Here is a 26077-nt window from a genome sequence, read left to right on the forward strand (position 1 = left end):
AAGTTAAATTTATAGTTATTTAAAGAACTACGGAAATCGATAAAGATAATTGCGTTTTGTGGATAGTAGACAGTGCCTGCTTGGCAAAGACATCTACGTTTTTTCTACGTATAATTAAATTATAGTTGTGTGATATTTTATGAATTAACGTGTTATTTTCTGTATTGCATATATAGATTTTTTTTTTTCTTAAATAGTCTGCTCAAGTTATATGTTTAACGAATTGAAGGATTTGTCCCCACCATTTTAAAATCATACCAGACAAATTGTCAAAGCTACACATGAAAAAAAAATCAACATTCTTGCATGTGGATGTCAACAAAAGTTATCTATTAATTGTTATTTCCAGAGTATTTAAAAGAAAATATAATGAATTTTTTTTCTTTGTAAAATTATTTTAACTAAAAAAACAAGAATAAGATACAATGTAGTTTAGTTTTATCTTTCGAGAAATTGAAGGGAGTGTTTTTTTTTAGCCAATGTATAAAAGTGAAAGAAAGAAAGAAACAGCGTGTTTATTAGAAAACATAAATGTCCATAAGAACAAGACACACGTATATAAGCTTAATATTGTCTTTTTATTTTAACATCATCTTTCTATTATTCTTTATTCCTTTCTGACATACTCTTAAATAATGAGAAAAGTGTTTATTTTGTATAAAAGAAATAACTCAATATTAAGCATCTTTGAAAATAAAAATGTATGAAGAAAACTGGGACAATAATTATATTTTATGAAAATTAACTCGATGATTTAAAATATTACAAGAATATTATTAGGTTGCATACGCCCCAAAAAAATCACGGAATAATACCCTTTATATGTAATAAATTAGCAACGTTTGTAGCAATTATCGTAAAGATATATATAATTATTATTAATTAGGTAATAATAATGATAATTTTCACTATTAAATCATAAAATAAACTCTGAAAACATTATGATGTTAGTTGACAGCTAGAGCCCCACAATGAGAATGACAAATATCAATACACTTCCACGCTGTTTTTAAATTAGATCAATTATTTTATCAATTAAGGTAATAAGTCAATATTAAATAATGGATCTCTGATTGAATAGAGATCATTAAAATAATATTATATAAAGTATAAAAGAAATATAATATTATAACTTTACAAATTAAATATAAGCAATAAACAAGTAATTCTAGAAATATTTAACATTTAAACCAAACACACAATTTTAAATAAGATATATTAATTGCATTAAGTTTGAACAACAACGACATTTGATGTTTAATTTTTTTTCCTTTTTGATACATGTGAAAAACGAATTTAAATTCCTGTCGAATTTTAAAAGTTCTGGAATTTGAATTTTGATTTCCCATCTTTGTAATTTTCTTTGTCCCATTTATGATAATAATTATTTACATATTTTACATCAAACACTTTCAAAACTAGTAATTATGTAAATAATACGAGACATAAAATTTAGTTTAAATGACCCATCAGTTACAAATCTTAATAAAGTTTAAATTGACAAACATATTAAAAAAAAAAAAAAGGATGGAGTATGATGTTGGATTGTAATGACATTAATGATTGCAGAAGTACTTTTCTTAGAGGGGAGAGAGCTGTTAGTTAAAAGCAACCTTGATGGCAACAACACCCAAACCTTGCCAATAAAAACCATTATTAAGATTCATTAATCAATAATTAATTAATGGAAAGTGACTGTTTTTCTTTTTATGAATTGCCCAACTAAGATTACACTCGTTTAATATTTCACAGAAGTTAAATAACTGTGAATAATTATTGTTTTATATTTTTTTAACATGATAGTAAAACATTAATTTAATTAGAGTATATGTTGGAAGTCTCATATCAACTAAAGATAAGTTCAATATATAAGTGAATGTAATATTTATTTTACAAGTTGGTTTTGTGGACTTAAGTTAAGCTTAAACCCCACTTCTAACATAGTATCAGAGTCAAGTTAATAAACTATCGAACTTTCTTGGACATTTTATTTTACTCGCTATCTCAAACCGCTAACGAATCATCCACTAATTTATTATATCATGCACAAGATGAATATAAATGTGTTATGGGGTGTTTCCAGGAATGAGGACAATGAGAAAGGTGAAAAGTTTGTGGTATTTAAAGAAAGAGACATTTTCGTAGTTACATAAGATGTATCCATCCATCAATTTTTTTCTCTAACTCCATCCAATTTAATTCCAAACCAAATAATAATATCCAAACCCACTAATTTTGGACTTTTATGAAAGTGGTTGATTTGGTAGAGAGGTACTTTCCCACTCCCACGTGTGCCAGTTTTTTAAATTTTCTTTTTTTCCTTTCCAACTTCATGCGTTGCAAATAAATAATGTTCTGTTGTTGTATACAAAGAACCAAATGGTCGCATTCACCAGACATTCGTCTGAGGGGCCCATCAAAAAGCCTTTTGCCTTTTCAACATCCACTATTTCTCTATTTCAATTTTTGGGCCTAACCCAAACCCTCCACGTAAAAATCTTCACACTTGTCTCTGCATTTTTTCTTATTATTTATTTTAACAAACTTTTACGTCTAATTCATCCTTAATTTCTTACTAGCCACATGGTTTTTAAGTTTTGTTTGTATTCATTTATCATAATTTTTTTGATATTGGAGATACATTTTAGAGTTAAAAAGTAAGATTTATTTTGTGGTTATAAATTTTATATCAGTTTTCTGCTGAAAAAAAATTGCAGTTTGTGTGATAAAAAAAGTTGTCTCACGGTTTCAACCTTGAAAAAGGTTGGCCCTTTCTTTTAATATGGACGAAGTTTAAAATAAAATACGCTTACACCATGCTTCAAATTAAAGAACACAGGCCAAGGCCCACATTATACATAATGTGGTCCATGCCTAAGTTTGTTTTCGTCGTTTTCTTTGTACATCTCCATAATTTCTAAATGTAACCCCATAATTTTTATAGTGACTTTTTATAATGAACAATTTTTCTGACATTTCCAAAACATGATTTTCACAAGATAAATTTTACAATAGAATTTTTGGAACAAACATTCCAAAACTAGCTTTCCAGAACAAATTTTCAAAAGCAAGCTTTTGAGAACATATATATACCTTGCACAACAAACATTTCTTAACAAGGTCTCCAAAAAATTTCTAAAACAAGTTTTATGTTTTTGTTTTTGAAAATAAGTTCTTTCTCTTCTTCTTCTTCCTCTTAAAGAGTGCAGTGAAAAATAGAGGTGCAGTGATATGACACAACCGTTGCTATAACGTGGCACAGCGAAAAAAATTTCAATATTTAAAATTTTATTAGTATGGGGTTACATTTAGTAATAATAAAGTGCAGGAAGAAAAATTCTAATTTTTTGAGGACAAACTAAGAATGCAAAAAGGAAGATAACTTTCAAAACCCTTTAGAAGGGCCTGCCATACATAGGAAAAACAATAAGACATTTCCAAGAGAAAGTTGGTCATATCATATGCATAATACATTCATGTCGGTAACTAAATTTCAAAATGTGTTTTCAGAAAAATCTCATTTCTCCCAAAGTTAATCTACGCCCAAAGAGGTTACTAAATAATTACGTGTAGGAAGCATAGGTTTTGCGTGCATTGGGCCTAATATTTTAGACGGGAGAAATGGTTAGTTTTTCTTTAAATAAAAATTTAAATTAGTTTTTCTTTAAAATTTTACTTCAATTTTAATTTTAAAAATAACCTAATTTTATTAAATTTATTTGATATTTCAAACACATTTTATTATAATATATATGTTATTTACGTCATTTGATATATTTTTACTTCAACATTAGTTGAGAAATGCATTTGAATCGTTAACTAAACTTAACAAAATTGATTAAAACTACTAACTTTGCATATATTTAAATATTAGAAACTAAATTGTTTAATATCTGTTAAGTATCTTGAATATGAATTATTTTAATATATGAACCGGCTAATAACGAAGAAATATATTTACAAATTAAGTAATTTCCATATCGGAGTAAAGTGTGTGGGTGAATATTTTGTTAAAAATTGAAAAGAAGTATTACGAAACAACATTTGGTGATCTTGGAAATGGGCACGCACGTGATCGTGCGTGAGTTGAAGGGAGAGTTAACCACGTGAATCGATGTGGGCCTAATACTTTGTATTATCAGTGTTTTATATCAGAGGATTAGGTGAAAAAAGGACAAGAAGATACATGCAATTGCTTTCACTCAGTTAATGCTCAGCACTTATCTCTCATAACTTTACTGGAGTAGGTACTGTGCTTTTTATAACTCTGAGAAGCTCATAAAACCATTGCAGTTACAGCAATTTCCTTAAAATCTTTTAATACCAACTATTCTGCTGTCAAAGTCTCACCTCTGCTGCAATACTATACTTAAAAGGGAAAATTATTTATGGAGAAACTTGTCTTTTAGAGGGAGAAGTAATTTTATATTTCATTTTCCTCTATTTACTCTCTATGTCTATCCACCAAAATATACCATATGCAGAAGAGAGTACGAAGAGAGCATAATGTGTAATTAATATAATTAATGATAGAAAATATTACATGTTTATATATATATATATATATATATATAAAAGTATTTTTCGTATATTTTATATTTGTTTATCTTATCTAAATACTAATTCATGAAATACGAGTAATGGTTAGAAATACAGTGTAAGTTTAATTCAATCTCATAAAATTAACTTGTAAGGTGAGGATTGTATCTCCACTTATATATTGTGAATTGGTCTTATCTTTAATTGATATGAGATTTTTAATACAACCTTTTACGTCGAAGTATATTCATTTGATGTGTAAGACCATAAATTAGTAGTAAGTAGTTAGCGGTCTAATGACAAATGAAACACAGTGTATAAAAAATCTTATTAGCATGAACTCTAATTTGGTCCATGAAATATGAAGAATATAGTCTTTTGGAAGGGAGTGCATTTAAGAGAGGTGGTTGGAGTTGACAGAAGCAAAGAAGCACTGAAAAACAGATAAAGAGTAAGATTAAAATTGAGAGACGCAGAAGAAGTTAAGGCGAAAGAGAATGGAAGAAGAGAGAAGAGCAACATTCTACGTGTACCATCCATGCGGTTTTCTTCAAGAAGCAGTGAGGGCAGTTTTGAAGTGTCTGGGTATTGAGTCTTCACAACCAAAAGAAGAGAGAAACTCATCGCCACAAACACATGCTGCTGCAGATCCTACTACAAACTCTCCAACAAAAACTCAAACATCCCTAGATGATGCTGCAGATCCACCATCTGTAACAGATCGCTCCATTGTTTGCCTCTCTCTCTCTCTCTGTTTCTCTCTCTGTAAATACATGTTTGTTTTGTAGCAGTAACCAAAATCTGAAAATATGTTATGCAGAATGCAAGTTTATTTGCAAGGCGTGATGGTAGTCGAAGGTCTGCAATCAGCCATGGACCCGGCCCTCAGCATAATTAATATATGCCATGGCTCTGCACTTTCCACTTCAAAATTTCAGTAAGCTTCTTCCTGTTATGAAATCTCAAACCCCATTACCTTTTTTCTTTTCTGGATATCAAAATCTTTGCATTTTAACTATATAGTAATCAGGTTAACTAATAATTACCGACGGAGTTACTTTTCTGCAGGAAGTTTTAAGGGCTTACTCTAGGACCAGCCCTTCTGAATAAATAAAAAATTGTGTTCACTTTCCTTCTCAGTGTTTATCTAACAGAAGCAAGTTATCGTAAATTTGCTTTCGCTACCTATTTATTGATCTTTCATCTACTTTACCATTTCTAGATAGAGTTGTATTGTATTGTATGTGTATGGGAATTAAATGTTGTTCTAGATATACAGAAGGTCTCACCTGCAAATTATCAGTATTTATTTGCTGCCTTGTGGCTCACAATTTTCTTATTTTGTGTGTCCACTTTAATATATACATATTATAAATTGTGGCACCATTATTCTTCCGACAAAAAGAGGGGCCTAAACAGAAGACGACGCATTCAATAGTATCTGAAGTTTGAGTTGGTGGTGTGCGTCAAACAAGGAGGGCCATATTATGTTTTTTGATGACTATTATTATTAGAATTGAAGGAAAATGGTAACATCCCATTATTAATAATTGGTGATAATTGATAAAAGAAAATGAAATTGTATATTGTGTGAGTGCAGTTTTCTATATACATGCCGCTCAAATTTTTTCACGTCATGTTTTTTGGTATTAAACCTTTTCTATTTAACGCCTTAGTTTTCTAGCTTAACATTATTTTGGTTCACTATTCCAATATTTTGGGCGTATAAATTTATTAAAAAAAAAAAAACTAAGTTACTTCGTTTTAAAAGGTTGTTATAGAAGAAGATATAAGAGGAGCTCTTTAGTTAGGTACGGCCAATTTTTATTAATTCCATAAAACAGAGTATTTTAATTTTAATCTTTATCCTTTTTTTTTTTAATTTTAGTATCCATTGCTAATTTTTCCAGTTTAATTTAATGGTGATAACATCGTAATAAAATAATGATGATCACATTCTATGTAAAAAAATCCAATAAACAAATGGCATCAAAAGCGTAATATTTAAAATGACAATAATATATACAAAGACCAAACTTAAAAAAATAATAGTTATGGGGGCAAAATAAAAAATAATAGAATAATATATTTACAATTACTAAAATAAACAGCGTTTAAAAAAGATATTTAAGCATATAACTAAAAATTGATGGACGGACAAATAAATATAGCCCATGTGAAAAAAAAAAAGAAGATAAATTTCCTACCATTTAAATTTACATGAATTTTAGACGTTAAAATTTGACATCCAACTGAATTCCATCAAATTATTTTATATGTAATTTGGAAATGTATAAGTCTGTATATCCTACCACTTTTTTCTTCCATTACTTGAATATTCATCGACCAGAATCAACCCAGCTGAAATCTATAGCTCCTTAGTTTACCATTATACCAATATTTAAAAAACCCCTTGAAATTCAATGCCCAATTAAAAAAATAAAAAATAAAATCTTATGTACATGAATAAATAGCGGTTCGCTGCACGTAATTGGATACGTAGAAATTTTGGTGTAGAAGCCATAAATAATATCAAATGCTGATTATAGCCTTTTTTAGGTCTCATTGGAATAAAAACTAAAAAGAACAGTTACCAGAGTTAGAAAAGCTTTGCAAAATGGAAGCAATAACCAGAGATTCATCATCGCCATCGAAAACAGAATTCATCTCCGGACAAACTCCGACACTTTGATGCAGCTCCTCCGGGGTAGGTGGCGGCGGTGGAGGAGGCGATGAGATAGAAGGAGGTGGCGGAAGAGACAGAAAAGGGTAATGAAAATTGGTTCGAGCGTTAATACCACAAATGTTGATAGATGAAAGATCATAGGCTATAGCAGCCTCTTCAGCAGTGTCAAATGTGCCTAACCAGTGCCTCTCTTTGGTATAAGGGTTCCTAATCTCAGCAGCATATCTTCCCCATGGCCTTTTTCTCACGCCAAGATACATTGTAGATCGCCTAGAGCTTCTCCTAATAGGGTTTTTGTAAATCAGTGAAGGAACATTTTCCATTGGCTTGGTCGTGGAAGCTGTTTCAGACATAGAAAAGATGCAGTGTTGTTGAGTTTGTCTGTATAATGGTAATTAGTGTATATATAAATAGAATGATTGAGAAGGTTATAGTTTAATCGATGAAATTTATGTGCAATCCATGTTAAAATGTCTAAGAAAGTTCGTTAAGATAGACTTTAATTTGATTCTGATATCATATTGGAGTATGCATTAAGTCTATTTCAATTCCACAAAACGAACTTATGAAGTGAGCATTGCATCCTATTATATATTATATATTGTAAATTGGTCTTATCTTTCTTCGATAGGAGAGTTTCAACCGTCTTGAGTGGAAAATGGAACAAAGGAGGATGAAAATTATGTGTTTATATGATATAATATTGGGTGGAGTGGGGCAGGTAAGAATCAATATATAGCAATCATGGAATATATAATATATAATTAACTGATCATTTTTTTTTCTCTAATGGCTCTATCTTCTTCTTCGTTTCCCTGATTTCCTCGTATCTGACATTATCAGAGTCAGCATAATGCGTAAATCACTGCAACTGCTGATTTATTGTCACCTTTGCCAATTAATCTCTCTATTTATGTTCTTGCTAGATTGATGGATGATGAATTAATTATACAAATTTGATTAGTTGTTTTTTTAAGAAAAACTGGTTAATTAAAACTGTCCCATCTTGTTGCCAATTTATCAAATAAAAAATAGGATCTTTTTGTCATGCCTGCATGATTTTGTGGTTTGTGTTTGTGGAAAGTTGAACCGGTGGTTTATCATGACTTCTTTGGCAGGCAGAAAAACATAATGTATTTTGGATCTTTATAATGGAAAATCAAGTTGTGATATGTTTTTAATTGTTTATGTTTTATATAAAAATGATTAAGTTTATATCAAGATTTCATGATTAATGGTTCAATATTGCTGCTTGTTGCAGTTTTACCCTTCTGCCAAGTTTTGCTCATTAATTGTTAATCATCGTGTAATTGCTCACTAACTAGTTTATTAATATATCCAAACCATTCTATGTTTTCTTAGAAAATGCAAAGAGATAATTTTATAGTCCATTATTAGTTTCGTTGATCCAAGGAGTTAGGTTTGTTTATCAATGAGCCATTCGTGCACATAAAAGTTACATTTTTATTTTGTTTTATATTAACCGCGCGTGATGATCTTGCAATTAAGCTATTTTCTTTAAAGTTGGAAAATTAGACGCCTAAAATTGCTAAACACTGTCTTCAAGATTTTTTTTTTTTTGCAAACTATTGTAAAAATTTGCTCTTTAAAATTAGTTTGATTTGAACACTATAGGCTAAATAATACATATGAGGTGGAGCCTTACATATATTTTGTTAATAAGAATCAACAACGTAATAAAATTTAATATGCTAAATTATTTTTCTAATATCGTCTCACAACACTTATATCATACATACGCGCGCGTGTATATATATGCGCAAAATCATGTATTTATAGTTTAAGAATTTAAATATCAACATAATTATCCAGTTAATGCAATTGTGTAGTTAATAAGTAATTTGTTCAAGTGGAACATAAAATACTCCATAAAAATATATGTAAAAATTTAATTTATTAATTTTAGAGTCAACCAATTTTGGATGATAAAAGGTTTAAATACATTTGGTAGCGCGAGAATTGACATGGGCATGAAAAAGTGAAAACTAATTCCAACTTTTTGATGTACAAAGGAAAAGAAAAAACATTAGTTTTATTATTAAAAACAAAATGTTAACACACATAGAGAAGTCAGCAAACGCAATCCATCTTGGTGTTAGTAAACTATGAATGAAATGAATACATCAACTAACCAATTTCTAACCACTTACATTGACACATATTAATTTATAAAGTGCAACGATAAGATGTACATTGATTGATTTAATTTTGAATTGTACAGTGTACATATATCCCGTATAAAACACCTACTCGTAGATTCCATCAGAAAATTTTATCGTAATTTCTAATTGAAAAATTTTAACCTAAATTTTTTACATGATTTTAATTCAAAATTTTAACATAAAAAGTTTATTAATTCATTTTTTTTACATATTATTCAATTTTAATCTAAATGAGACTCATATTTAGATTCACAAATAAAAATAAAAATTAATCATAATATACCTTTACTATACCATGAAAGAATTAAGGTATAGCAATAATAAGAAATTAAAAAAGATAAATAGGGATGATTTGAATTGGAGAGGCAGATTTTAATAAAGAATGAATAATTTTTGTATCTTAACTCTATATAGAACTTTTGACGGATTGGTTATATTTATCATTAATTAAATATGAGTTCGATCTATATATAAATAATTGATACTATTTTCTTAAAGATAGTAAATTTATAAAATTTATAAGTCTCCATCTTTATATTTATTTAATTTTTTAAATTTTTAATCAACGTAAAACTTAAACTTGCGATTAGATTTTTAGTATTTTTTCTTTTGTCATGAATCAATGTTATTAAGGATTACATAATGTGTAATTGTTATCCTTTATTCATTCAAGGTAAAAATAGTAGTATATTACGTGTGTGAGAGGAAAGAAACTTGTCACGTTATCTTATGATTTATTAAGAATAAATTCTAATTATTTTATATTCAAATTATTAAAATTATATTTAATTTATATTAGTTTGGTTTCAAAAGTAACCTGGAAGCTAAACGCAACGGAGGAAAGACAACGAAGGAGTACTTGAATATGGAATCTTGTTGTGCTTTGATCCCTTTTCCTTAACTATAGTTGAAATTGCATTCTACAATGGCAGTGGTGGTTTTGTCAAAATTAACCCCAACAACACTTCAATAGCTTTAGCAGCCATGTAATAGTGGTAGAGTGTTTGAGATAAATGGTGAAACAAGAATGTCCTATTATGTAGAAATTCATGATAAAATCTAATTCACACTTGAGATATTAAATTGTACGAATATATTCAATATTTTTCTTTTCTAATAAATATGATACTTTTAACTCATACTTAATTTTTTTAGAAAAATATATATAACTTTTATGTAACTCTTTAATAGATATAAAAAGTCTCTAAGAACTAATATTAAAAGTTTTTATAATAATATAATAAAAGTAAGATTTAACTACTCATTTGCTTTTGCCCCTATATTGATTAAAAAGTTATTAAATTTCCACTTTTATTATATTTTCTTATCAAGTTTCAATTTTTTAAATTGTCTCGATCATCTTTCCGTCATTATCTTACCAGTGGAAAAAAAAAAACTTTTGTTTGTAAGAAAGCTAACACATTAAAGACATGTCATGTGCAATGTGTTATTTTGTAATTTTTTTTTAAACTTTTTTTGTAAGAAAATTTTGTTGTCTATGTGTCAAGTTCCGTGGTGTGACACATGACATTGTTAGTGTTACATGGTTTGATAGTGCCATGTAATATGACAGTGTCATGTGTCACTGTTTTTGTATTCAATTCAATAGTCATATATCTCTAATTGATTCAATTCAATTCAATTTCAATTATTTTTTTTTCAGATGAAATATAAGGTTGCTCCTCTTTTGTAACCAAATTTATTATTTGTATAAATATTATACTAATATTTATATTAAATTATTTTTTTTATTAAATATTTATGGAATGATTTTTAAACCAATTCTAACAATATTATTGGAATTCATTTAAATTAATTACTTTTAATCTTAGAAAAAAATGGATTCATAATATAGTAGTTTTAATTTTTTAAATTTTTGAATGAAACTTAAATTTATTTATTTAATATAATAATATTTATACGATAAATAATAAAGTATTGTCTAACTTAAAAATAATAAATATGGTCTCAACTTGAATACAGACAACATTACTTCATTTAATGAAAAAATTGGAATTGATTTGAATAATATATATATATATATATATATATATATATATATATATATATAAACTGAATTAAATACAAGACAATAAAGACAATATATGCTTTGTGTTCATCCTGAGAGTATGATATATAGACAACAATTTTTTTTTTAAAAGATAAAATTAAAAAAAATGCAAATTAACACATAACATGTCATGACATCCATCGTTTATGAAGTACTAAAAAAAAACCTAATTAAATAAGTTTTTTAAAAATTGAAACTTGATTGAAATAAAAATGAAAACATACTTATAACTTTTTAATAGGATAAAAAAGAATTAATTAAGCCTAAAAGAAAAAGAGGATTTACTGATATTTTATTTCACAGCTTGATTGCAAATCTTCCTCATTTTCGCTTTTAATTGAGGTTAGTCTCTCTAATTATTAAGATACTAGGTCGAGAACGAGGTTATCGTTTCTCATTAATTCTCTTATATGCATGAGCTATTTGCGCTATCAAAAGAAAGTATATAGTTCGGTATATTATATGAAATTAATTGCAATAATATATAGTTGTTGCAAAATAATTTGCAAAAATTTATGTAGACTTTATAATATGTTCCTTTTTAAGTTTGAGTGGAGAAATTTATTTACACAAGCTGCAATCCAACCACATAAGATACAGGTTAAGGTTAAGACCTGTACGCCTATTTCTTACAAATTTTAAATAAAAATTTATATATTTTAGTACACATGTGTATTACTTTAATTTATCGGGTGCTTGATATAAAAGGTTTCTTCATTCAAAGAGAAATACAATATTTTTTTTTCATTAATACGTTTGATTATTTATAAATATTTATACTTTTAAAAATAAAGAGAAATACAATATTTTTTTTTCATTAATACGTTTGATTATTTATAAATATTTATACTTTTAAAAATAAAGAGAAATACAATATTTTTTTTTCATCAAATGATTTGATAAAAATAATATAAGGTTTTTATTTAGAAAAACTTTCCAAATAAACTCAAACTAAATTTGATTAAACATAATTAAATTTTGACATTTTAACTATACTGATATTTTAAGTTGAACAAACTACTTAAATTATAAAAGGTTAGTTTAGTTATATAAATACTTTTAAAGATGTATGAAAATATAAAACGTATTCTGTCAAGTCCGACGTCCATATGGCCCACGTCAGGGGAAAATATTTAGCTTTTCACCGCAGTCGTGTAGATGGGAATGTAAATGAGGTGAGGTAATGCAGTTTCACGAAGTTTAAATTTATAAAAAACAAATAACTATTTAAAATTGATTTATTTATTTAATCTAGTTCAGTTAGAAGCTTAAATTTGACTTGTTAAAAAATATTAAAATTAAATTTGTTTTTTTTTTGTTTCATTTAGAATTTAACTAATTTTTGTAAAAATTTCTTAAATTATTTTTAATTTTTTGTTAATACAATGTCTTAAAATTATTTCAATTCCAATTTATTAATATAAATATGTATATACTTTATTTTTCTTATAAAAGTTATTCAGACATTAAAATAAAGTTATTATTTTATAGAAATGCAACTCAATATTAATTAATAAAACTTGAATGTTAAAATAGGTGTATCAATATAAAACATAAACTATATATATATATATATATATATATATAGAGAGAGAGAGAGAAAAGCAAGTTATTTGAATTTATAATCTAAATTATTTAAAATTTAAACTCGACTCATTTAAACAATTAAACTTAATCGAAAGTTTACATTATTTATTTAATTTAACCAGTAATTAACATATATAACTTGAATAATTGAGAAATTATAATTGAGAAATATCTACATACATACAAAGTATAAATCAATGCATAATTAAATTATAAGTCATAATTAAAAATAATATAAAAAAGTGAACTTTTATTTTGATTAAACCATCTTAACTATTAGTGGTTATGGCATCATCTAAATTAATGATTAATTATGGGGTTTTGAAGTAAGTTGTTGTTGCAGTGCTTTCAAGAACTCTTCAGCTCAAATTGCCTCAGGAATCCTTCTTAAGTTTCTTTACATGTGACAATGAGGTTGCACCAATATTTGAAGGTTTTAACTCTATTTAAATCTTGCATCCCAACATACAAAACTCTTATTGCAGAAAAGTTCCACATATAACAAAAACAATTAGCGTAGTTAGGATTTCTTTTTGATGAAAATGTCACTTGGCCGGAAAATGTTCCTCCAAGTTCTGTGGTGTTTCTCCTTGATAGGTCTTAGTTCCCAAACACGGAGTGCTTACACTTTTGTTGTGAGTACCGTCACATCCTATCATTTCCTATTACTGTTGCAGACATTGGTGAAATGCTGTTTTATATGAACCATTACGTTTGTGAATATATTTTTGAAAAATAATACTTTGATAATAAAATATAATAACATAAATACATAATTAATGAGTTAAAATAGTGAATATTTTTAATAAATGTAATTAAAAATCAAGCTTTTTTATGCTGCCATTTATATATATAGACTGAAATATTTTTTTAATTTGTTTTTAAATTTTATGCTAATAATAATTTGTAATCATACCGTTGAGAATATATATAAATTCTATTAAACTATTATTATATTCATGGTTTGTTTTTTTATTGTAATACTTATTTATGCATAACTTTTTTTCTTTCATGAAGATGCTATTGTAATTTTAAAATATTATAATTTAAAATATTTATGAATTGAGCACATATTTATTCACAAATAAATGTCAAGAAAATAATCAGCAAATTGTTAAACCATCGGATAATAACTAATCATTTTGATTAACTTGCAGGTGAGAGAGGCCCAGTACACAAGACTGTGTTCCACAAAAAGCATGTTGACTGTGAACGGAAACTTTCCAGGACCAACTATCAGAGTCCACAGAGGAGAAACAATCTTTGTTAATGTTTATAACAAGGGCAACTACAACATCACTTTACACTGGTATTGAGTTTCCAATCTTAACCATTTTGATGATGACCTATGGAAAATACAACACCATGGATAAAGCTTAATCAAATGCATAGCTAACTCTAACTGATTTATGCACAGGCATGGAGTGAAGCAACAAAGAAACCCATGGACAGATGGTCCTGCATACATCACTCAGTGCCCCATCCAACCAGGAAGAAAATTCACACAAAAGTTGGTTTTTTCTTTCGAGGAAGGGACTGTGTGGTGGCATGCTCATAGTGACTGGGCTAGAGCCACTGTCCATGGAGCTATCTTTGTTTATCCAACCAAGAATAGCCCCTACCCTTTTCCCCAACCTCATGCCGAGATTCCAATCATATTTGGTACGAAAAAGGTTGTTTTTATATGATCGAAATCGCTATAATATATGCATAGAAACATGGTTCAAAATGGAACAATATATTTTGTTCATTCATATGTAGGAGAATGGTGGAACACTGATGTCAACGAGGTCTTCACTCAATCTATTTCAACCGGAGGAGCTCCAAATATATCTGATGCTCTCACTATAAATGGTCAACCTGGGGATCTCTTCCCTTGCTCAATGACAGGTACTCACAAATCATAATTATGTGACAGTTCATAAACATATATGTTTCTTCTTGCAAATGTTTGTATTTTTGAGGTGAGGCTTTAAACGCCATACTTTGTTTTAATATGCAGAAACGTTCAAGCTAAGTGTAGAGCGAGGAAGGACTTATCATCTCCGTGTTGTTAACGCGGCAATGAATCTCATTCTGTTCTTTTCTGTTTCCCAGCACAATCTCACTGTTGTTGGTGCTGATGGTTCGTTCACGAAGCCATTGACGAGGGAATACATTTGCATATCACCTGGACAAACAATGGATGTGTTGTTGCAAGCAAATCAAGAGCCTAATAATTATTATCTGGCGGCAAGGGCATATTCTAGTGGGGTTGGTGTTGCTTTTGATAACACCACAACCACTGCGAGAGTTGAATACAGCGGCAATTACACTCCACCTTCGTCTCTTTCATTACCTTACCTTCCCAACTTTAATGACACAACTGCAGCTTTTGACTTCATCACAAGCTTGAGAGGCTTACCTGAGAGATTCCCCCGCCAGGTCCCAACAAACATCACAACTCAAATAGTCACCACTATTTCTATCAACACTTTGCCATGCCCTGATGGCAGAACCTGCCAGGGACCAAATGGGACCATTTTTGCTGCTAGCATGAACAACATAAGTTTCGACACCCCCAACATTAACATACTAGAAGCCTATTACTATCATGTCAATGGGGTATACAAAACGGGATTTCCCAGATTCCCACCCTTTACATTTAACTTCACTGCAGACTTTTTGCCTTTAACATTGAATATACCAAAGCGAGCGACTAGGGTTAACCTGCTGAACTATGGTGCAACGGTTGAAATTGTAATCCAAGGAACAAACGTTGTTGCAGGAATAGACCATCCGATGCATCTCCATGGGTTCAGTTTCCATGTGGTTGGATATGGGTTAGGCAATTTCAACCAAAGCAAGGACCCCGTTACTTTCAATCTCATTGATCCTCCTCTTTTGAACACAGTTATTGTGCCACTGAATGGCTGGACTGCTATTAGGTTTGTGGCTAGCAACCCTGGTATGTGAAGTGTTTGCGTATAATTCTTAGTTTTCCATTTTTAATGATTTTATTAGCGGACACTTTTTTTGTTGCATGAACTGCATGTGTTTTTTAAATTTCAGGAGTATGGTTCATGCACTGCCATCTGGAACGCCACCAAGCTTGGGGCATGGAGACAGTGTTTATTGTGAAGAATGGGAAGGCTTCAAATGAAACATTACCACCACCACCGCCAGACATGCCCCCATGTTGAAGAATATTCTAGACTTTTTCTGTTTGGTGATTTTTATTTTTTTCCTTTGATTAATTTATTCTGGGCTTAGTAACTTTTGATACTGAAAAACAATACTTTAAGTGTTTGCCAGAAAGATGGGATATGATGTAAAATACTGAGTTTATTGGGTGTTACTTACTGTTAAGGTTTCTATATACTTTTAATACACTGAATATATTTTTTCACATGAACAATAGGACATTTCAAATATTCTTTTTAAGAAACACGTTTGTTTTACCTTATCTTTCAAGAAGTCACGTATTAGAAATTTGGAGAAAAAGATTGTCCGTGCTTTGCCATCTGTCATAGTGTTTAGTTGTTGTTTTATTATTTTTGGCACATTTGGGTTCTTCATAAACGTCTGAAGTTGATAGTATCCTTTAATTTGGTGCCTAGTCTTGATCTTGCATGAACGTCTCGCATACTACAAATTCAAGTCAAAGAGAAAGCTCATAATCAAGCATCACAAAATCACGGATCCAGTAATTAAGGCCAGGACAAAAAACTCACCAAAGAAAATATCTAAATAACAACTAATTAATTTATGAAAAAAAAAATTAATTCCTATAATAATCAATTTTAGATATAATTTTTAAATTAAAAATTATTTATATCTAAAACAATTTATATTATGAATAAAAAAATATAATTGAATTATGAATTGAATAATATATTAATGTCTAACATTAATTATCAATATTTTAACTACCAAAATAAAATTAGTCTAAATTGGTCTATAATTAATTAGTGATTAATTTAGATTCATTTGGTAGCTAATAAAATTCTAGTAGGTCAGGCATGTAATACCAATTTAGAACTAATTCACAAAACCCAATTATATTTTTGTATTAACAATAAAAGTTATTTTAAATATCAATAATTTTTAGTTTATAAATTGATATCTAAATTGATTACGTAATTTTTTTTTTCTGTAAAAGTGATTACTATTTCAACATTTTCTTGTAATGGTTATAATTGATAATGAGATATATTTTTTATTTATTTAAGAACATAGAAACTCAAACACCAGTATTGGGTTGTGAGGTAACTCACCTGAAATCTAACTCAGAATAATTAATGTATCCTATGACAATTTAATTATTATTGAATTATATTATGGTAACATAAAATATTTAAAGTTAAATTACTCACAATTTTAAACATATGATTAAACTAATAATATTTTTTAAGAATTTTTTTGTAGTGATAATAAAATATGTTGTAAGAATTATGGAATCTCACTGTAATTAACTCCTCTCAAAAAATCCCATCACATTAGTTTTCATAGACATATATATATATATATATATATATATATATATATATATATATATATATATATATATATATATATATATATTAATAAATACCGCATTTAACTGCTATAAAAGGTCACTAATTTTTTTTTGCATATTATTATCTAAACAACAGTTTTTGCAATATATTTTATAATATGTATTATCTTTTATCTTTTTATCATAACATTTATTTCATCTCACATCTTTTTCCTGTGTTTGAAGTTACGATTTCTGTAACTATCTATCAATCACAAGTTATTTACAAAATATGTTTGTTTTTTTTTTTTATCAGCATTTACAAAATATGTGATCTTTGACAAGTATTCAATTTCTTAAACAACATCAATCTTTTATACCAGTTACTTTGCACATATAAGTAGATATTTGGATGATAAGATAATAAATTGGAATTGAATAAAGGGCATAATTAATCCGAATTAATAGATCTCAGACAATCTAGTCTAAAGGATTGTCTTTGCAGAAAAATGAATATAGAATGAAGGTTTACTTAAGAGAAAATCTCTAACGAAAATTTTTAAGATCTAAAACCAATCAAATATATAATGAGAGAAGAACATGATTCGAAGGAGGTTTGAAGTGCAAAGATTTTTTGTGAGAAATTCAAATTTCCAAGGGCATGTTTGGTTAGATAATATTAATAAAACCTTGTTGGACATAAGTACTACATGAACATGACACAATAAAATGGCCATTGAAGTAAACACATTATTATGTAAAAAGATAGTTTGTGTAATTAATCTATTATGAATTATGAATATCATTGTTAGGATTGGAATATATAGGATAAAAATATTTGGATTGCAAATGTTAGGTATTATCTTATATCATAATGACAATTTGTTTGTGGATCATAATACATAATTTTGTATATGGGTTAGAGCACTCCAATTACTCTCATATAAATAAATAAATATATATATATATATATATATATATATTATTTGTAAAAGTATGTTTTATTGGATCTGAATTGGATCTAATAATTGGTCAATTTCTAAATTTTAAATTCAGTATATCTTATTGGATGGGAGTGCGTTTTGAAAATTACAATCGATGATCACCTTAGCTATATATAGCCAGCAATCGATAATGTTTTAAGCCTGCTGTCATTTTTATAAGGCGATGGTCATGTGACACTTAACCAACCAAAGACTACATACACCAAGCAATTAATAGCCGAAAGAAAATCTCAATTGAAAGACCATTTAATAATGTAAATATCATATGTTGATGGAAAGCCCCGCAACAAAATTGCCAAAAATAATAAAAGAAAGTGAATTATTACAAATAGCAATGTACTCGGAGAACCAATTTCCTCAAATTTGGAACACATGCCTTCTGGAGGGGTAAGGTAAAACAAACATCTAACTTATTGTTTTCAATGTAAAGTTCTTCAAACAGGGAAAGTCAAGAATATTCTTCAGCATGGGGGCATGTCTGGCGGCGGCGGTGACAACATTTGATTTGAAGAGTTTCCATTCTTCACAATAAAAACTGTCTGCATGCCCCAAGATTGGTGGCGCTCTAGATGGCAGTGCATAAACCATACCCCTGCAATTGAAGATACGTGCATGCAGTTCATGTAGCAAAATTTATTAAACTCTCCATTCAAAAATTTGAAAAAAAAAGGTTAAATATATGAACTCGTAATTGGCGTTACATACCAGGATTCACAGCCACGAATCTAATGGCAGCCCAGCCATTTATTGGCACAATCACAGTATTCAAGTAAGGAGGATCAACGAGATTGAAATTCAAGGGATCTTGACTTTGGTTAAAATTGCCTAATCCATATCCAATAACATGGAAACTGTACCCATGGAGATGAATAGGATGATCTATCCCTCCAATAACGTTTGTTCCTTGGAACACAATTTCAACTGATGCACCATAGCTCAGCACATTAACCCTAGTCTCTTTCGTTGGTGTATTCACTGTTATAGGCAAAAAATCTGCAGTGAAGTTAAACGTAAAAGGTGGGAATCTGGGAAATCCCGGATGGTAAACCCCATTGATATGATAGTAATAGGCTTTTAGAATGTCAATGTCGGGGGTTTGAAAACTTATGTTGTTCATGCTAGCAGAGAAAATGGTTCCATTCAGTCCCTGGCAGTCATTTCTGCCATTGGGGCATGGCAAAGTGTTGACAGAAATAGTGGTGACTATTTGAGTTGTGATGTTTGTTGGGACTGGACTGGGGTATCTCTCAGGTAAGCCTCTCAAGTTTGTGATGAAGTCCAAAGCTGCTTGTGTATCATTGAAGTCGGGGAGGTTTGGTAATGAAGGAGATGAAGGTGGAGTGTAATTGCCACTGTATTCAACTCTAGCAGTGGTTGTGGTGTTATCAAAGGCAACACCAACCCCAGTTGAGTATGCCCTTGCAGCTAGATAATAATGACCAGGTTCTTGGTTGGCATGCAACAACACATCCATTGCTTGTCCTGGTGATATGCAAATGTAATCCCTTGTCAATGGCTTCGTGTACACAGCATCAGAACCAACAACAGTGAGGTTGTGTTGTGAAACGGAGAAGAAGAGAATCAGATTCAGTGCCGCGTTGATCACTCGGAGATGATAAGTCCTCCCTTGTTCTACATTTAACTTGAATGTTTCTGAAAATTACAAGAAAGTGTGGCGTTTAGAGCTGAAAGTTGATCATTAACTTCATCAACTTTAGACATTGATGCCTATACCTGGCGTTGAACAAGGCAAGAGATCCCCGGGTTGACCATTTATAGTGAGAGCATCAGAAATGTTTGGGGCTGCTCCTGTTTCAGAAGACTGTCTGAAGACCTCGTTGACATCATTGATCCACCACTCTCCTGCATATCCTCGTGCTTGTATCAGTATATGTTCTAGCTATATTTGGTGAATTGCAGAAAAACAAAAACTGTTAAGGATAATTTTTAGTACCGAATATGATGGGAATCTCAGCATCGGGTTGAGGAAAAGGGTAGGGAGTATTCTTTGTTGGATAGACATAGATAGCACCATAGACAGTGGCTCTTAACCATTCACTGTGAGCATGCCACCATATGGTTCCTTCCTCAAAAGAAAAAATCAAGGTTTGTCTGAATTTCATACCAGGTTGGATGGGGCACTGAGTGATGTATGATGGACCATCTGTCCATGGATTCCTTGGCTGCTTCACTCCATGCCTGTTCATAAACCAGTAGTGGTTAATTGGTTAATTTTCATCCATTCATATGTTATTAAAATTGCTTAAGCTAGAAAACTATACCAGTGTAAAGTAATGTTGTAGTTGCCCTTGTTATAAACATCAACGTTGATTGTGTCTCCTCTGTTGACTCTGATAGTTGGTCCTGGAAAGTTTCCATTCACTGTCAATATACTTTTTGTGGAACAAAGTCTGGTATACTGGGCTTCTCTAACCTGCAAGATTAATCAAATCATTTTATTTTATTTATGGGTTTTCATATGATAATTTTATAAAAAAAAAAACAATAATTCTTTTTCTGATGAAAAGCTATCCGTGCAGAAGAGTTATGCTGGGGAAACTAAACAAAAGAACAGAAAAATATTCTTGCTGTTACTCACTTCAAAGGTGTAATGACTCTGTGTTTGGGAACTAAGAGCGATCAAGGAGAAACACCACAGAATTTGGAGGAGAATATTCTTGCTGCACCACATTTTCGTGAAAGAGAAAATGTTATGCAACTCGTACTACAATGCTATTGCTAATAGTTAGTGTTATATATAGGAAAAAGTTTTATGCAGGAGGTTTTATATGTTATAACGAGTGATTTAAACAGATATTGTATTGAGTGTGCATCAATTAGTTGTATTCTTCAAAAATTGGTGCGGCTTCACTGTCATGTTTACCACTAATGTATAAGTCAATAAGTCAATCTAGCCATTTAATCAATTGTAAGAAAATTGTAAAAGAAATTAAAGAGGAATTTGTCAAGCAATTTGAGTTGAAGGTAGCGTATATATTGGAAACTGATTGTATTGTACCTCTTCGAAAACACTGCAACAACAGCTTTACTTAAAAACCCATAAATAAATTGCTAACTTTGGAATGTGATGCCATCCTCCGAATAGTTAAGATTGCTTAATCAAAAAAGTGTTAAGCTATCCATTATTCGCTTCCGTTTTGTTTGATTTTGACTTTTCATTATGTACATGCACACATTTTTTCCGTATATGATTTATTATAATTAAATGATGATTAGTTTAATTGATGATGTTAAATTTATACTTTTTAGCGAAACTATCCCTCAATGTCAACAAATCTCTTACAATGTCAATTACTATTGAATTAAGATATATTTAAGTAATAAAAAAAAGAAAACTTACATTGGTTCTTATAAAGATTAGAAACGGTGGATCTACTTTTAAAATCTAGCCATTTATTTACTTCATGCCATAAATCAATTTTAACTAGTAAAACTAAAAAAAGAAAAAAGTATTTTTCTTAAAATAATATAAAAACATGAACTAATAATCCATCATAAAGTTATATAGTGTAGTAGGATGCAACTTTTTCTATAAAAACATAGTACATGAGTTTGATATATATATATATATATTATGTTATTTCTATTATGTAATGTATTTTATTAAATTAATTTATTGTACCAATAAAAAATAAATTTCCAAAAAATTAAATATAATAAAATAAAACTGCTACGTTAAATTAAATAACTGAAATCGGCCTTCACCCTGACGACTTCAATCTCATATATGCAGGAATCGACCTCCTTCTTGACGATTTTCTTTTTTTAAAAAAGAAAACCGGTCGGGGGAGGACAAGCGTCCTCCCCATTACAACTTGACCCAGTTTCACAAATAAAATTTCAACGGACCTTAAGCCGGTGGCCATTATTGCCTAATAGATTTTTAAATGAAAAAATATAGTATTAAACTAAATAAATTATAAGTAGTGTGGCATCACTTAATAAATTGGAACAGGTTGAAGGGAAAAAGAAAAGTAATTACTTATAATAGCGCCATTTGAAGAAGACAACATGGAATTATTATTAGAGATAAATTACAAACCATCATTTTATAAGCTAATATTAGTTTTACAATGATGTGCTTTGAGTTAAATTATATATTGAACGTGATTTTTATCTTAGGAAACAAACCTAGCTAATCCTCAATTAATTTGTTTCCCTACCACATTAATGAGAAATGAAGTTTATAATAAAAAAAAAAAAAAAAAAACTACAGTTCTTGGTTTAAGTGTGTGAGAATAGTGTTTGGCCATTCACTTTTCTGTTATGGCTTTGAGAGATTCAATCGTTAACCGACCTAGTTAGTAGCTAGTATGGCATTGCACATTGAAAAAATCAATGCCACCAATCTTAGCACGTTGCTTAACCAACTGTCTTCTCGATATACAAATCTCATTTTTTATTTCAATATGGTAGAAACTTCGTGAATTCAATATGACACATTAATATATATATATATATATATATAATATACTGCTGAATATCAACTTATATAAATTATATTGCTTATCATCGTACAGAAGTTGGTAAAGATTTGGTATTACAACAAAAAGGATATTTATCTCACTTGTATAAAAGCTAGATAAATAATCCTCACACTTAGAGACACTTTTTTATTGGAAAATTAGTACTTTTCACATACTTTTACACACACCCAAATCTCAGAATAATTATTAAGGTTTAATTAGTAAACCTTGGAGATGCGAGGGCTCTGAGGGGGTTCTTCATCTCACAGGATAACTTCAGAACCTCGGCTAGGTCAACTGGGTTAGCCATGTCTTCAAACCATTGAAAACGATGAACCAAGTTAGCCACCCAAAGGCTCACAGTCACAAGACCAAGGTTTTTACCCGGGCAAACCCTACGTCCAGCTCCAAATGGTGCGAGTCTTAGGTCACCACCTCTCACATCCACTTCAACCCCTCCTTCACTCTTCACAAACCTCTCTGGCTTGAACACAAGTGGCTCGTGCCACACGCTAGGGTCATGAGTAATGGCCCACATGTTCACCATTGCTGTGGTGTTGGCTGGGACCACCATTCCATTGCTGAGATGGACATCTGACGTGGACAAGCGGGCCCACGAAAGAAGAGGCCCAATTGGATGCAATCGCAAGGTTTCTTTCACAATGGCTTCTAAGTATGGCAACTTTATCACATCAGCATCTGTAACTACCGTCTTGTTTCCCACAACCCTGCGAAGTTCATGGCGGAGCCTGGTTTGTACTTCCTCATTCAAAATAAGCTCCGCCATTACCCACTCAGTAAGAAGTGCTGTTGTATCCGTGCCACGAAATATCATCTCCTGCGTGCAATCAAGTTTTTAAAATATTAATACTTTAACTTCTATGTACCTACCACACTACAATAATATTAATTACTATAGCTCATAAAACTAATTTAAAATAAAAGATGATTACCGTGACATTAGTGTCACTTTGGAGTGTGTTTAAATATTTATTTTTTTTGACTATTTTTTGTTTTCTTGTTTTTGTTTTGCTAATTAGAAAATGCAGATGAATAAAAAAATGTATCGATCTTCTGAAACATAACATTCTGCCCAGTTAAATTTGGAGGATCTTTTATGTTTGGGTTATCATTTTTTAATTAGAGTCACGCGACACATTCCCAGATTTGATATTTAGTTGCAGTAGTTTTTTTCAAACGCATGCACGTGTTAAAACATGCATGGGCAATAAACTTCCGTACGTTGTAGGGATTAAAGAAACACAAACCCATAAAACAGCAATGATGTCATCGTCTTCGAGCTTGTCCTCCCCTTCTAGAGAGAGCAGCACGTCCACGAAGTCCGAGTCATCAGAAAGTTCCTTGAATGGAGCCATTATGCGGTGCTCCTCCAGAATCCTCTTTACAAATTTCTTCACTCTCGGAGCAAGAACAGAGCACCGTTCTCGAACACGTAAAGGGTCATAGAAGAAGCTGATCCAAGGAACATAATCAGACCAGTTGAAAGCTCCCAGAAGGTCAAAACCTTCCCGCACCATGTCGCGCACCTCTTCAATCTCACGCCGATTATAACACTCATCTTGGTCGTGGTACCTTCTTCCAAAGACAGTTCCCATAACGTTATTCAGCGCTGCATCTTGGAGGTGTTTTCTTAGGCACACGAACCCGTTTTTGGACTGCTCTTGAGCTATAGCACGCAACATGGCGGCGCAGTCTAGCCAGCGACCTGGCTCGTGGGCGAGAATGCGCCGCGGGGAGAAGAGGTGTGTTGAGGCTACCCTCCGCAGCAAGCGCCAATACGCACCGTTTGGGGCAAACCCAATGGCGCGGTTGAACATGAGGCTCTTAGCGGATTGTTTAACGGGGCGGTCGGCGAAATGGGGTGAGTTCAAGATCTCACGCGCCACGTGAGGGTTTGAAGTTACAACTACTGGGCTTGACCCCAAACTGAAGGCCATGAGTTTGGTCGCGGATAGGGCTGAAGCAATGGATGCGAGGGTGCGATGAGGTAGGGCATGGTTTAAGCTAAACAAGAGGCCGAAGAGAGGGACTCCTTTGGGCCCGGGTATAGGGACCCGGCCCATTTGGTTCTTTCCGTTTCTCCATGCAGGACCTCCTCCCCCTCTTGGGAAGGCCCACGCCAGAAGGGCAATGGAAAGAATTGCAGTGAGGATTATGAGCAAGAGTGGGTTGTGAGTTAAGTTCTGTGTTCCTGCTATGGCTGGAAGAGTAAACACCCACCAGCTAGTGTCTAATGACGAGGAAGGTAACCCCATTAGAGTGGAGAGTGAAATGGAAACAGAGTTTGAAGCAATAAGAGAGAGTGATGAAGATGGTTGTGAAGTGCAGGGGAGAGGCTTGGTATAAATAGGTGCGTGCATGGATTAGAGAAGCAGCTTAGGGTAAGTTTGAAGATATTATGTATTTTTAAGTACAAAAAGTGTGTAATAATGCGTGTAAGTGGGGTTAGAGATATACGTGGCTTAATTTGGTGGTTATAAGGTTTCCTACTTATTGTTACACCTAAATCTACAGTGTTCTAGAATGGCCGTAGCCTCTGATATGATATGGCATTGGGAAACGACCTAGGCATTCTATTACAGACATTTATGTCACATTTTTTTATGTCTTTCTTTCTAAATTGCATGACAGAGACGCAGGCAGAATGGTGGAGGAATTTTGAGCAACCGCCACTGCGCCCTTGAATGTCGGATCATGGAGCACAGGATTTAATTATGGAGGCATGCATGCATGGACGTGTGTTAGGGCGGGAAGCAAGGTTGCACATACGTGTGCACGTTGCTCGAGGCCTCTCGCCTCACGTGACTACGGGCTATTCAAGAATAAGTGCATCGTATTCCTAAATAATCCAACGCAATTTCAATTCCTCTCGATTCTTAACGACCCTGTGAGACCCTAGTGGCCAAGTTTAAGTTAGAATAAGATGAGTCAAACAAGCAGAGAAAAGGTTACTTTCCGAACTTTTCTTTTGCAAATAAGGTTATATTTCACAAAAAGATATTTATAGTGTGTGCACACTCCA

General features: G+C 31.1%; 4 protein-coding genes and 1 long non-coding RNA gene across 5 annotated transcripts; 2 read left to right on the forward strand and 3 right to left on the reverse strand.

The window, feature by feature from the left end:
* The first annotated feature begins 4833 nt into the window (after positions 1-4833).
* Positions 4834-5878, forward strand: LOC114190316 (uncharacterized). Its single transcript, XR_014996776.1, has 2 exons — positions 4834-5252; positions 5360-5878. It is a non-coding gene; the product is annotated as an uncharacterized LOC114190316 (long non-coding RNA).
* A 91-nt stretch (positions 5879-5969) lies between these two features.
* LOC114190315 (uncharacterized) lies at positions 5970-7606 on the reverse strand. Its single transcript, XM_028079147.2, has one exon. It carries the CDS (start codon positions 7576-7578, stop codon positions 7117-7119), a length of 462 nt encoding a protein of 153 aa, XP_027934948.2. The 5' UTR covers positions 7579-7606; the 3' UTR covers positions 5970-7116.
* Positions 7607-13602: 5996 nt separating this feature from the next.
* Positions 13603-16363, forward strand: LOC114190314 (laccase-15-like). The gene is made up of 6 exons (XM_028079146.2): positions 13603-13701; positions 14224-14375; positions 14484-14728; positions 14828-14956; positions 15069-16013; positions 16118-16363. The coding sequence occupies exons 1-6, from the start codon at positions 13603-13605 to the stop codon at positions 16246-16248; spliced, it is 1701 nt and encodes a 566-aa protein (XP_027934947.2). The 3' UTR covers positions 16249-16363.
* A 2584-nt stretch (positions 16364-18947) lies between these two features.
* LOC114189518 (laccase-15-like) lies at positions 18948-21264 on the reverse strand. The gene is made up of 6 exons (XM_028078107.2): positions 21147-21264; positions 20830-20981; positions 20502-20746; positions 20282-20410; positions 19253-20200; positions 18948-19139 (listed from the first exon to the last, which is right to left on the reverse strand). The coding sequence occupies exons 1-6, from the start codon at positions 21237-21239 to the stop codon at positions 19009-19011; spliced, it is 1698 nt and encodes a 565-aa protein (XP_027933908.1). The 5' UTR covers positions 21240-21264; the 3' UTR covers positions 18948-19008.
* Positions 21265-23059: 1795 nt separating this feature from the next.
* Positions 23060-25377, reverse strand: CYP78A7 (cytochrome P450, family 78, subfamily A, polypeptide 7). The gene is made up of 2 exons (XM_028082623.2): positions 24303-25377; positions 23060-23872 (listed from the first exon to the last, which is right to left on the reverse strand). Exons 1-2 carry the CDS (start codon positions 25308-25310, stop codon positions 23249-23251), a joined length of 1632 nt encoding a protein of 543 aa, XP_027938424.2. The 5' UTR covers positions 25311-25377; the 3' UTR covers positions 23060-23248.
* Between the last annotated feature and the right edge of the window lie 700 nt (positions 25378-26077).

The sequence above is a fragment of the Vigna unguiculata genome, chromosome 7, assembly GCF_037176805.1.
Source record: "Vigna unguiculata cultivar grain cowpea cultivar isolate G323 ecotype 2 chromosome 7, ASM3717680v1, whole genome shotgun sequence".
NCBI lineage: Eukaryota > Viridiplantae > Streptophyta > Magnoliopsida > Fabales > Fabaceae > Vigna > Vigna unguiculata.

What these genes read in the sequence shown, in the direction of transcription:
- LOC114189518 (XM_028078107.2), bottom strand. Translation starts at nt 21,239, where the DNA reads ATGTGGTGCAGCAAGAATATTCTCCTCCAAATTCTGTGGTGTTTCTCC. An exon ending in AGAGTCATTACACCTTTGAA is followed by an intron (nt 20,982 to 21,146) that starts GTGAGTAACAGC and finishes TTAATCTTGCAG; the next exon opens with GTTAGAGAAGCCCAGTATAC. An exon ending in CTTGCCTTGTTCAACGCCAG is followed by an intron (nt 20,201 to 20,281) that starts GTATAGGCATCA and finishes TGTAATTTTCAG; the next exon opens with AAACATTCAAGTTAAATGTA.
- CYP78A7 (XM_028082623.2), bottom strand. Translation starts at nt 25,310, where the DNA reads ATGGGGTTACCTTCCTCGTCATTAGACACTAGCTGGTGGGTGTTTACT. An exon ending in ACATCATTGCTGTTTTATGG is followed by an intron (nt 23,873 to 24,302) that starts GTTTGTGTTTCT and finishes GATTGCACGCAG; the next exon opens with GAGATGATATTTCGTGGCAC.
- LOC114190314 (XM_028079146.2), top strand. Translation starts at nt 13,603, where the DNA reads ATGAAAATGTCACTTGGCCGGAAAATGTTCCTCCAAGTTCTGTGGTGT. An exon ending in TACAACATCACTTTACACTG is followed by an intron (nt 14,376 to 14,483) that starts GTATTGAGTTTC and finishes ATTTATGCACAG; the next exon opens with GCATGGAGTGAAGCAACAAA. An exon ending in CGAGATTCCAATCATATTTG is followed by an intron (nt 14,729 to 14,827) that starts GTACGAAAAAGG and finishes ATTCATATGTAG; the next exon opens with GAGAATGGTGGAACACTGAT.
- LOC114190315 (XM_028079147.2), bottom strand. Translation starts at nt 7,578, where the DNA reads ATGTCTGAAACAGCTTCCACGACCAAGCCAATGGAAAATGTTCCTTCA.